This window comes from Equus asinus, chromosome 16 (genome assembly GCF_041296235.1).
Source record: "Equus asinus isolate D_3611 breed Donkey chromosome 16, EquAss-T2T_v2, whole genome shotgun sequence".
NCBI classification, from domain to species: domain Eukaryota; kingdom Metazoa; phylum Chordata; class Mammalia; order Perissodactyla; family Equidae; genus Equus; species Equus asinus.
Genome location: NC_091805.1, coordinates 24,530,106 through 24,543,277, shown reverse-complemented (window position 1 = coordinate 24,543,277; position 13,172 = coordinate 24,530,106). Strand labels below are relative to the sequence as shown.

General features: G+C 41.5%; 1 protein-coding gene across 11 annotated transcripts in view; it reads left to right on the top strand.

Annotated features, from left to right (window-relative positions):
- Positions 1–13,172, top strand: part of KYAT3 (kynurenine aminotransferase 3) — a 55,146-nt gene that overhangs the window by 155 nt on the left and 41,819 nt on the right. For 2 of the 11 annotated variants that reach the window (XM_070486776.1, XM_070486774.1), the window contains exon 2: positions 5,554–5,653. The exons of 3 other annotated variants lie outside the window; for them this stretch is intronic. Coding sequence is in view for 2 of the 8 variants with exons in the window: in XM_014841890.3 (XP_014697376.1) it covers positions 5,002–5,009; positions 5,554–5,653 (108 nt within the window). In the remaining 6 variants the exon portion in view is untranslated. Of the gene's footprint in view, positions 1–236; positions 379–1,713; positions 1,925–4,669; positions 5,025–5,553; positions 5,654–13,172 lie in introns of all 11 variants that reach the window. 6 more of the 11 variants (XM_014841890.3, XM_070486778.1, XM_070486777.1 and 3 more) reach the window with 6 other exon arrangements.

Genomic DNA, 13,172 nt, shown 5'->3' with positions numbered 1-13,172 from the left:
GAGTCCGGGGAGCGCGGCCCCGAGGCAGCGAGGAGGGCAGGGGCCCCTGCTGGAGCGGCGCGCCGGGCGGGGCGGGAGCAGAGCCGGGGCCGCGTTTCCTTCAGGCCTCGGCCGAGGCCCGGGGCGGGGTCCCTGCCCCGAGCCCTGGCGGACGGCGGCGGCGGCTGCAGAGGGTCCGCGCGGGAATGACAGCGTGTACTCTGGAGAGAGTGCCACCGAGGTGACTGGCCTTCTAGGGTGGGACCCCGGACCCCGGTCATCGTCTGCCCCGCGGCAGTTTTGGCATTTTGAAGACAGTGTGGGAAGGTAACGCCGTCCCCAGTTCATCCTTAACAGGATTTTTAATAAAAGAGGAAACAGAGGCTGTTAACTTGCCACGTAAGTGAAGCTTAGTGGAATCCGCAGTTTTTAGAGAAAAAAGAAGAGCAGTCCCATCTGCCTCTGGAGTCCGAGCAGCTGCAGGCTCGTGCAGTCGTCTCTCCGGCTCGCGGCCCCGGGGCTGCGCGAGGAGACTTGGGGCAGCCGGCTCCGCTCTCGCCAGGCTGCAGACCAGCCGTCAGAAGGCTTCGCTCACGGTGCGCAGGACCTGAGCCCTGCAGGCCTCCGCCCCTCGGCCGCCCTGCCTCCCTCCGGAGAAGGCCCCTCCCACCTCCTCCCCGTATGCACAGTGGTTATAAGTTGATCCTGTGGCTTAAGTCCAGTGTTCAAACTTTTACATCTCGCTTTGCTTTGCTTACCTTTTACTCTGAATCTGCCTGCAACAGTTCATCAGTCTTCTCAATATCTGGTCGCTCCAAATATGCCACGTATCCTTTAAACAGTCTACTCCAATGATTATAAATAGGCAGTTTATTGTTCTACTGATCATGCATATCTGAATATGGAGTTTATCTTATGTATAATATGCCATAATCAGGTTTACTAGGTCACCCTGATTCACAGTTGCCTGATTTTCTTCGCAGAACATTGTTTTTATGGAGAAACTAGAAAACTATAGTGAAAATATTATTTAGAATTAAAAACCATTTACCTTTTGATTTTCTTCCAACTTTTCAGTGGCATCCAGATTTTTTTTTTTATTTAGCTTATTGGTGAATATACATTTGGGACGTTAATTGCGTTAGGAAAGTCCTGCTCAAAAAATTGTTTATTTAAAGTACAGAAGAAAAATAGCTGCAGAGGTTCTGAATCTGTATCTAGCAGCCTGCTTAGATTTCTCTGAAGCTGTTTTTTCACTGATGCCCCCACAATTCCTTCCATGATGAGATTACCTAGTGAGACAGTAATGAGGGAGAAGGAAAGAGAGCCCAGATCTGGGTGCTGAGGAGTACCCTCGTTTCATGGTAGGTTGGGGGAGAAGGAAGAGGAAAATGTGGGATTGTAGGATGTTTCTACATACTGTTTCTACGGGCTGTTTCTGGGATGAGACACAGCTTGTCCAGCGGTATCTAAAGCTGCAGATTGCTCCAGGAAAGTGAGAATTGTGAAATGTCTCCTGGATTTAACAATACAGAGGTCAAAATCGACTTGAGAAAGAGCTGCCTCTGTGGAGTAATGAGTATAAAAGTCAGATTGTACTAGGTTGAGTATAGATTGAGGACAAGGAGACAGCTAATAAAATGATACCTTTTTCCTTTTCGTTTTTTGCTGAGGAACATTCACCCTGAGCTCACATCTGTTGCCAGTCTTCCTGCTTTGTTTTTTTAATTTCAGATGCCACCACAGCATGGCCACTGACAGATGAGTCATGTAGATCTGTGCCCGGGAACCGAACCCAGCCCGCCTAAGCGGAGTGCGCCAAACTTAACCACTAGGCTACTGGGGTGGTCCATAAATTGATATCTTTTTAAAAGTTTTGCTTTCGAAAGAAAGTAAGTAACAAGGAAAGTTTTGATTTGAAGAGATGAGCAACAGGGAGGAGAAGGTAGAGTCAAGAGTTTTATTTTTTATCTGTATTTTTTGTTTGTTTTTATTGTTTTTTCAACTGGCAGAGACTTGAGCAAGGGAAGCTGACTGACTCTATAGGAGAAAAAGGTAACAGTCAGTGGAGCAGGGTCTCTGCAGAGGTGGGCGAGAATGAGCTGTGAGTGTGGGAGGGCGGACCATCCTTTTGTAGCAGGGTCACTTCCTTTCTTATAATAGGAAGGAAGATAAAAGGATTTTTTAGGTTTGGTGTTTACCTTGAGAGAGTTCCCATCTGATGCCTTCTGTTTTCTCTGTGAGAGGAAACAAGATCATCTGCTTTGACTAAAGAGGGTTTTAGGTTAGAGTGGTGCGGGGAAAAAAATTAAAATAATCATCCTGGACTATAAGAGAGAATATTGCCTGTCCTCTTAGGGTTTTCGACTGGGCCTGAGAATTAAAGTGACATAAGACAGGAGAAAAGCACACAAATTGATTATAAGTTCTATGTGACACAGAAGATTTCATAAGAAAATGAAGACCCAAAGAAGTGGCAAAACCAAATGCTTTTATACCAGCTTGAACCAAGAGAGACAATTGTGGAAAAGTACCTGAAATGTATGAGGAGGCTAAAGAGGATAAGAATTATTCTAACAAAGTCTGTTTATACAGCCTTCTCAGCCTCAACTCCGTGTCTAAGAATGTCTCTTTTCTCCTGGTACAGGGAGGGCATCTTTCACATGGGAATTTCATCTACTGTTTTCAGGAGAAAGGGGGAGATAAGGATTGCCCCTTTTGCCTCTGCTGCTTTAGCTCAAATTAATCATTAGGCCAAAGTGGCATATTTTGAGATGCATATTCTGCCATCCTTCACCTATAAAATATAGTAGAAATGCTGGAGAGTGTTGGGGGTCAGTTTGAGATTAATGCCCATGAACTTGTGGTGAAACCAGTCGTAGCCTGCGTGACTTTCTCCAGCAGTCCACAGCTTCTGGGACCGTAGGAGAAACAGACTTTAACTGAGTTCATCCAGGGTGAGGATTTTTAAAACAGATGAAAAGACAGACTTGGGGTGGGAGGGGTGGTTAGAGCATTGTCAAGAACCTTATTGGGATGGTAGAACTGGCATCTAAACTGGAAAATAAAAGATGAGGGCTGATTGGGAAAAGGAGAGGCAACCTCTTAGAGATCTTGGTGATATTGAAGAACAGCAATAGTTGGAATAATTACACAAATTGAAAGGACAGTAGTTTATGGTCAAAGAGCAGATTGCTTCAGTTAATTACTTTGGAATTAGACCAGATTGAGGTTATGGCAAAGTGCAGGGTGTGATGGTAGGAGAGAGTGACTAAGGTGAAATGGATTAGAAGCTCAGTGGACATGGGGATGTGTCAGTTGTTGGAAGGGTTATCTCTGAAGACATTGAAATTACCTGGGATGATCACAGTCCTTTGAGTTGAGGAGAAAGCTGTGTGCCTAATGACACAGTCCTTAATGAATGACCAGGCGTTATCACCAGGTCAAAAGAACATCAGTGAGGCAGAGGAGGGAACTAATAATCTTGCAATGGGAAATGGACAGCAAGAGGTAGGTGGGGCGTATAAAAAAAAGCCAACACAGCAGAAGATGGATGTGGTATCTTCAGGGAACAGTAAGGTTTGAGTAAAGCAAGAACCCTGTGAGAACATAAAGTTATAATGGAATTTGCTGATTATGGTGCAGCTGTTTCAAAAGACAAAGTGGAAGGTTTGGAAAGTGGAAAAGAAGTGAAGAGCTGGGTCAGTTGCCAGGTAGTACATTGCATTCAGAGGTAATGTGCTGTAGAAGACAGGTAGGGGAGAGAATGTGGGATTTATGCTTTGGAATTTCCAGATGAAAGCAGGTGGATTTAGTGTCAGTTCCCTAAGGAGAATGGCCTGGTGGCCAGAGGGCATAGCTCACCCTCAGTGGGGTGAAATCTCCCAAGAGCTGCAGTTTGAGGTCATGCTGACAACCCAGTGACTTACAGTACCTTCTGAGATTACCTTCAAACTAATGATTCATTTGTTTTGGAACATGGGGAAACTGAGGTTCAACAAGTCAGTGACTTGTCTGAGGATAGAAACCTGTTTTTAGGGTCTGGCCCCGTGGCCTAGTGGTTAAGTTCGACACACTCAACTTCGGCAGCCCCCTTCGGTTCCCAGGCACAGACATACACCACTCGTCAGTGGCCATGCTATGGCGGCGACCCACATACATATAGAGGAAGACTGGCAACAGATGTTAGCTCAGCAGCAATCTTCCTTGAGCAAAAGAGCAAGATTGGCAACAGATTGTTACCTCAATGCCAATCTTCCTCACACACACACACACAAAAAGGCTGATGTGATGTAGAATGGGTAAGAGGCTGTCAATTAAGCTGAGGTTTTATTGACAAGGTGAGGATTTTATATTTCACTTTTTAATAAACATCCAATATATTGCTTTTCACATCCAGCGCTTTCTGAAGCCTTAACATTTTGGGAACTTAAAGAGATTCATAGCTAGCTTCAGTGGTCCCTTTGAATCCATAGAGTATAGCTCTTTTTCTAAAGTTTAACTATTAGAGATAGAGGAAATGCCATTCACTGACAGAACACTCAGAGTAAAACCCTATGAGATGATTCCGTTTACCTGAACATTTTTAGAAAGCTGAGTTTTCTTCTACTTCTAAGTGGCAGTATAATAATAGAATTTCCTATTGCTTTGATCTTCCTCCATTTACCCACGATTGATGATATCCCTACAGGTAGAAAAGTAATTCAGAATGCACGCCTATTATGTAACTGGAATCTATTGAAATGGCTTCCTAGCTATCTATGGAAATGTTGAGGGAAGTATTATTTCAGAAAATAACCTAAGATTCTTTCATATGTTTTTTATATTTATCAAGGACTTAACCATAATCCTTCTAAAATAATTTTTTCTTTCTTTTTTTTTTTCAGTGATGAAGATTGGTCCTGAGTTACCATCTGTTGCCAATCTTCCTCTTTTTCTTTTTTCTCCTCAAAGCCCCAGTACATAGTTGTATATCCTAGTTGTAGGTCATTCTAGTTCTTCTACGTGGGATGCCGCCACAGCATGGCTTGGTGAGCAGTGTGTAGGTCTGTGCCCAGGATCCAAACTGGTGAACCCCGGGCTGCTGAAGCAGAGCACGTGAACTTAACCACTTGCCATGGGACCAGCCCCTCATTTTCTAAATAATCTGTTTCTAAAAACTTTAATTTACTGCTACAAATTGTGCTTTTACTAGTGACTGTTATCCAGACAATTCTGAAATCTGAGTACTTCTTAGATTGAAATATTCTGGATTTTACAGCTGCGAGAAATGGAACTTTTACTTACTGTAGTTTAATGCAGTTGACTAAATAGAGCCTAATTTTTTTAATTCACAGTGTCCTTTCAGATCCCTAGTTTAAAATGGCATATGCATAAATCTGTATAAGGTAATGAGGAGTCTATTAGAATGATTTGAATGATTCTGGTGATGAGATTATATCACAGAAAACACCTAGCAAAAACTTATATATATATTTTATATAAGCTGGTGGTCTGTCAGTTAGCTGCAGGTGTCTGATAGTGATGTAAATATCACACATTTACTCCTTTTAAAAACTTTTCTTTATCCTGTAGCATAGTTTTGGCCCAGAGGAGACTCGGCTCCCTTGAAAGTAGAACTAAATTCCTGAAGACAATTTATTCTTCAAAAATCCTGGGACTCTCTACTTCTGCTGTAGGTATTGCTTAATCACTTACATATTGTACATATTCTGCTATGTCAAAAAAAGATGGAATTTTTCAAATACTTTATAAGTATTTTATGGGAGTGAATATTTCTGTTATGTAAACTGAGGTCGTCTCTTTCATTGGCTAGAACTGACATTCACTGAGCAACTGCTTGCCTGTCTGTATCAGGACTAGTGCTGGGCATTGTGTATTCATTATCTTATCTTATCTTTACAAAACTTTTCAAGTTAGGAATTGTTATCTTCCTGTTTCACAAATGAGAGAGTGGAAGCTTAGATAGGTTTAGTAACTTGCTCAAGGTCACACAGCTTGTAAGTGGCATAACCAGAATACTACACTCACCTCTGTCTAGTTTGAGAGGTCTAAAGAGCTGGCTCTGTATACTCAAGAAAGGATAGTATAGTGACTATAAGTGCAGGCCCCGTGACTTCCAGTCTATAGGAAATATGGCAGATTGAGGACCAGGTTATGTGACATGGAAAAGCAAACAAATCTAGAATGTGGTTCATAACCACAGGGTGGGTAACTGACCCGTTTTCTTCAACAAGTGGCATGGGGGAAAAGTGGGAGGGAGTGTTTCAGAGGGACTGCTCTGGGATGAAAAGAGGCTTAAGAACCACAACCAGTAACATGATGTGTGGACCTTGTTGAGGGGCTTGGTCCAATCAAAGTGTAAAAAGACATTTTTAAAGACAACTGGAGAAATATGAATGTGGATTGAGTATTAGATGATACCAAGGAATTATTATTAATGATATGATAATGACATTGAAGTTGTATAAGAAAATGTCAATATTTTTTAGATATGTATACCAAGTATATTGCTGTAAAATGACTTAAGCTCTCAGATTTGCTTTAGAACTAGTCATCAATAAAAAACAAAAAGAAAAAGGAGAGAGATTAAGCAAAAGAGGCAAATCCTGATAATTTGAATCTAGGTAACATGTATATGAGTGTTTTGTATTATGTTGAATCATATGAACTTGTTATTTTTGTAGGTCAAAAATGGGTGAATGTTGCCAGTTTGAAATTGTTCAACCTAATTGTAATCTCTCAACTTTTATATAGGTTTGAAATTTTTATAAAAACCATCATCAACTTCTTCCTGTACACATAAACACTATAACTTCTACCTTGTAAACGCCTTGAATTCTGTCTCCTCTTGATACCACCCTGACTACCTTGGTCCAGGTCCTCCTCCATGCAGAGAAGTTGGTTGAAGCCAGGCAGTGGGTGCAGTCACGTAGGGTGGTCTCATGAAGCCACAGTACAAAATTGAGGCTGCTTGTGTGCAGAACCATTAGCTGCAGAGCTCTGTTAGAATGTACATGCCCAAGACCCATCATAAGAGAATCTGATTCATCTGGAGTGTATTGCAGGTGATTCTGGATGTACATCCCGGGTAAGAACCACTGACAGTTCATTATTCAAATCTGCAGATTGTCTGGGACAGAATTCAACTCTGTCCATCTTTGACAACCACGTCAGAAAAGTCCCTACTTTCCTATTTATCAGAGTCTTTGCAGTTAAATAGTCACGCAGGTAAATAAGTATTCTTCCTGCTGTTGGGCAAATGATAAAAGCAGATGATCAGTGTATCAAGAGTAGTAGTGATAAGTTTAAATCAAGAAAGGCTTATTAGAACCAGCCAGACTATTTACTGTAAACCTGTTTTTTCACTGGAAAATTCTTCTCATCCATAACTTCATTAATATTGAAAACTTACTCTACAAGTTACCTCTGAGGAAGGGAGCATAATGGGGGATGGCTGCACTTTATCTGGATCATTTGCTTTTCTTACCAAAAAAGTTTCATTTTTATTGCTTCTGTAATTTTAAATAAATAATATTTTAAATGTTAAGAAAACAATTACTGCTATAGAGCAAGAAAAGAATAAGAGGCACCCAGGATGAAAATCACTATCTATCCCCTATTTTAGCACTTAGATCTTAAAGGTATAGAAACTGGAAGATAAAATTTATATAATCCTCTGGTGCCACAAAACCAGAGAACAAATTAATAGATAGATGAGAGAGAGACAGGAAGAGAAAGATAGAAGGAAGGAAGGGAAGAAGAAGCATGGAAAGAAGGAAGGAGTCATTGTTTTCGAGAGATCTCATGGAGCGCCAACTCCCACTATCTGATAGTGTCACCCTTTTTTGGTCTAGTCTTCATTTAAGGTTTAGTCATTCAGATTGTAATTCGTAGCCCTTTGGTTTTCTCCTCTTCTTCCATTAATAGCTTCCTGACTGCTTATCCTTAAAATAGCCTTCCTAAATAGGAATTCTCAGGGAAACTATTCTATGTGATACTGTAATGGTTGGTACATGTAACACATTTACATAGAACACCAAGAGTAAAAGTGATGCGGGCTTGGCAAGTTGAGGAATCCAAAGAAAGATTTCTTGGACTCTCAAGGTCTGATAGTAGTGCTCTGTGGGGACCTGAAATTGGCCACCCCAAGATATGTCTCTTTGGCATCAGGATTATTTGAGGCTCATTGCTTTTGATAAACTGGGACAGGCAAGGAGGCTCTGAGGAATGGAACTTGCCCCTTGTTAGGACACGTTTACATTTGTAAGGTAAATCTCTATCTATAAAAGGTGCCTCCCTCTCTGTACCAGGAAGAAGAAAGGAGATGACCTTCTCTCTAAAAACTCTTAATCAATACCAAAGGCAAGGACTTAAAATCTGCATTTTATTGTGCTAGTCTGGTAACCTCCTGTAACTGACTTCCCTCCCCCTCCCAACTTTGGCATTCCTTAAGGATTAAGCATCTTTCCTTAGGCTAGGAACTGATTGCCGAGCTCACCTGTGACCACCCAGCTCCAGACAATCCACTTGCCTCCTGCTACGCCCACCGAGATAGCAGACCATTACCTGCTGTGTCCATCAAGCACTGTGCCAACAGGGCAATCTTGTGACTATTGTGGGAGGGACATTTCAATCACATGTGAAACACCCCGTTTGGGGGCTATATAACCACTCTGTGCACCCCACTTCTTCGGTGCCCTTTCTTCCTTCGGGAAGAAAGACCCCGGGCCATGGTTCCTCATAAAGTTTTGGTAATTTTCTCTTGCTATTCTGTCTCATGTGAATTTAATTCGTTCTCCAGCTAGAAGAACCCCCATTTGGGGAGAGGAAATGTCCTCCTCCCCTACAGCTCTTTTTTCTTTTTCTTTTTTTTTTTAAAGATTTTATTTTTTTCCTTTTTCTCCCCAAAGCCCCCTGCTACATAGTTGTATATTCTTCGTTGTGGGTCCTTCTAGTTGTGGCATGTGGGACGCTGCCTCAGCGTGGTTTGATGAGCAGTGCCACGTCCGCGCCCAAGATTCGAACCAACGAAACACTGGGCCACCTGCAGCTGAGCGCACGAACTTAACCACTCAGCCACGGGGCCAGCCCCAGTGCTCTTTTTTTCAGAGAATAGCATGAAGTAGCATGGGACAGGACCCATGGGCAGTGAAGAGCTGCAATGGGTTGAGGTAGGGCTAAATTTATAAGGCATAGGTATGTGAGTTATCTCTTTACAAGATAAAGGAAAGATTATGTTTTAAAAAAAGTCATTAAAATGGTAATCGCGCATGTGGGGTCTGGTTATTGGGTGGGCCTATAACTTTGGATAAGAATCAGATCGGATCAGGTCAGGACATCCTATGCTGCCTGGAGGATGATATAGATTGGTATGTAGGGCAGGATGCCTTGAGCTTTTCTCCCTGGGGCAGCCTTGATCCTCATCAAAACCTAAATATAAACTGTGGGTGCTGGGTGATAATGATGTGACAGTGTTGCTTCATCTATTTTAACAAATGGATTACTCTGAGGGGATGTTGGCTGGGGAGTCTGTGGGGGTGGCAGGGGGGTATTATGGGAATAATTCTCTGAACTTTATGCTCAATTTTGCCGTGAACTTAAAACTGCTCTAAAAAATTGCCTATTATTATTTTTTTTTTAAAAGGTCTTCTTGAATTTACATGCCCACCAGAAAAGCACAAAAACATTTATTATATAGCAATTAGGACAAAAACTTTCCCTTCTCCTTCAATCTGTCCTTCCCTAAAGAAATCACAGCCCTCTTTTTTGATGTGAAAAACGTTATCTGTTGTAGATTTAGTCCATACCCACATCCTCTTACCTGCTTTGGTGTTGTCAACACAAAGAATCCATAACCAACCTATAAATCAAAATTGGGGTGAGTTTATTATGAGCCAGAGTGAGAATTATAACCTGGGAAGGCCTGGAAGGCATTCTGGAGGAGGTTGGTTTTCAGTACAGTCTTATATCTTTGTAGAAGGAAGAACATACATTAAACACACCCAGGATAAGTTTTCATCAAATTTTCAAAGAGATATTCAGTTGCAAATTAGCAGGTCAACATGACCATGATGTCAACAAAGGGACTAATCCAGGCGATACCAATAGAGGGGAGGAAGGGAAGTATGCATTCTTTGCTTTAATGGTTAAGCTGATGTACAATGTATGTTTGATAGGCCATAAGCCAGGCTTTTTTAATTGAATCAGTTTTGAATGGGAATAGTTACCCCATATACCTCCATACGTGAAAATCTCTCGTCAGTGTAAAGTTACAGTCATTCATCCTTAATAGCAGGGATACCTTCTGAGAACTGTTAGGCGATTTTGTCTTTGTGCAAATATCAGAGTGTACTTTCACAAACCTAGATGGTACAGCATAGTACACACCTAGGTTATATGATACTAATCTTACGGGACCCCTGTCATATATGGGGTCTGTTGTTGTCCAAAACATAATTATGCAGTGCACGATTGTCTTCAACCTTCTTGTATCTAAGAGAATCTTTTCCACTATGAATTTAACTCATTTAATCATCATAACAATTGCATGGAGTAGGCATTCATTTTCCTTTTTAATAAATGAGGAAACATTTCAGTAACCTGCCTACTATCACACAGGAGTTTTGTTATTTAAATTTGAACTAAGATCTCCCTGGCTTGAAAGCTCTTTGCATTAAACAAGCTTGAATATTTTAATTTTAATTAGAATGTAGGCATCTATTACAGAGCACAGAGCTTGGCAGGTCTGTGAGGGACTGTGTACAGGCTCGCCCCAAATCTTGCTTTACACCTCTTCTTGGTTTAATTGCCTGGCAGAAAGTACCTGCCTGTCAGTCTCCAACCCTAATTTCTATGAGCTATTCTGATTGGTTTGGGAGTGGGGGAAGGTGAATCGGATTACACAGTCTAGAAACCCAGAAGGGCTCACTTCTGTGAATTTGAGTGGGGGCAGTAAACTCACTGCCTACCAGCTTACTCACATCAGATCTTTGCTTGAACTCAGTTTTCAAAGAGAATAAATCAGACTGTTTTTTTCTTGACCTGACTCTCTTTCCAGGTATTCCGGCTGCATATTTACCTGTTCTGTCAGATCTCAAGGTTAGAGAAACCCATGTTTCCAATGTTAAAAAACAAAATTCATCTGAGTAAATTTTAAAGATCTTGTTGGCTTTATTCAGTGATTCTGGAGTCGGGCAGCGTCCCATCTAGCAGGTAGAAAGGAGCTCTGAGGAACTGTGCAAAATGAAAGACTTTTATAGGCAGAAGGAAGTGGGAACAAAGAAGGTAGACGAGCAAAAAGTGGATTGATTATGGCAAGGTCACCTTTTTGTTTTATTGATAGGAGAGAACAAAGCAGAAGTTATAACCAGTTCAAAGGAAAAGTTGAAAAGCACAAATTTATATGCAGTGGAGAAATTGAATGCAAATAAAGTCAAAACTGGTTTTTGCACAGGGTGGAGGGAAGTCCATCAAAACTCTAGGAGCAAAGTTTGCATGCCTGTCAGTTACCTTGGTTTACAAAGGTGCAAATGAGTCAAAGACCAGCGCTAGCCCTGCCAGAATCAGCCCTGTAAGGGTGTGCTATAGCCACTGCTTAGTTTTCCATTGAAGTACACATATTTTCCTACAATATATTATCTCTCAGAGGGGATCAAAATTCCTTCCCCTTCACTCATTTGTTTAGTCAACAAGTATCAAATAACTACAACATATCAGGCACAGTAATTATAAAGTAAAGCAACTAAACATGTGTCGCTTAAAAGTTCCAGGTAGGGGACCCGCCTGGTGGCGCAGCAGTTAAGTTCACACATTCCGCTTCGGCAGCCGGGGGTTTGCCGGTTCGGATCCCAGGTGTGGACGTACACACTGCTTGTCAAGCCATGCTGTGGCAGGCATCCCACATATAAAGTAGAGGAAGATGGGCATGGATGTTCTCTTGGGGCCAGTCTTCCTCAGCAAAAAAAGAGGAGGATTGGTGGCAGATGTTAGCTCAGGGCTAATCTTCCTCCAAAAAAAAAAAAGAAATAAATTTAAAAAAAAAGAGAGGAAAGTTCCAGGTAAATATGTGCTCCTCTGAGTTCATTATGATTGGATTTTTCTGTCCCTACTTTGCATGTCCACTTCTGAGTTTTACTTTCAGTTCTTCTACCATTACAGGTACATTCTGTTGTTTTCCTATGCCATCTAGTGGCGAAAGAATGTAATTTGTCTGGCTTTTTGGATATATAGTCACACCTTGGAAAACATCTACAATCTATGAGATAGTTCTGTTAATATCTGCTTGCTTGAGGAGCATTTTGTCCAAAGGGAGAAAAAAGACATGATTTTCGAGTACCCTGGCAGCTCTTTTTTTTCAGTTTTTAAAGAATCTTTAATTTTTTCATAGAGTTTATTTTCTTGGAGCATTATAGGTTCAGAGCAAAATTGAGCAGTTCCCATTTACTCACTGCCCCTACATATGCATAGCCTCCCCCGTTATCCACATCCCCCACCAGACTGGTACATTTGCTACAAACAGTGAACCTACACTGACACATCATTGTCACCCAAAGTCTATAGTTTATGTTAGGGTTCACGGTTGGTGGTGTACATTCTGTGGGTTTTGAGAAACGTATAATGACATGAATCTGCCTTTATAGTATCATACAGAATAGTTTCGCTGCCCTAAAAGTCCTCTGTCTACCTATTCATCCCTCCTCCCCCTAACTCCTGGAAACCACTGATCTTTTCACTGTCTCCATGATTTTGCCCTTTCTAGAATGTATATAGTTGGAGTCATAAAGTATGTAGCCTTTTCAGATTGGCTTCTTTTACTTTGGAATATGCATTTAAGGTTCCTCCATGTCTTTTCAAAGCTTGATAGCTCATTTCTTTTTAGCACTGAATAATATTCCATTGTCTGGATGTACGACAGCTTATTTATCCATTCACCTACGGAAGGACCTCTTGGTTGCTTCCAAGTTTTGGCAATTATGAATAAAGCTGCTGTAAACATCCATGTGTAGGATTTTATATGGACATAATTTTTCAACTCTTTTGGGTAAAATACCAAGGAGTTGATTGCCAGATTGTACATGTACAGTAAGAGTACCTTCTAAATAAAAGTCTTGGGGCTGGCCCCATGGCCTAGTGGTAAGTTTGGCACACTCTATTTTGGCAACCCAGGTTCAGTTCCCAGGCACAGACCTACA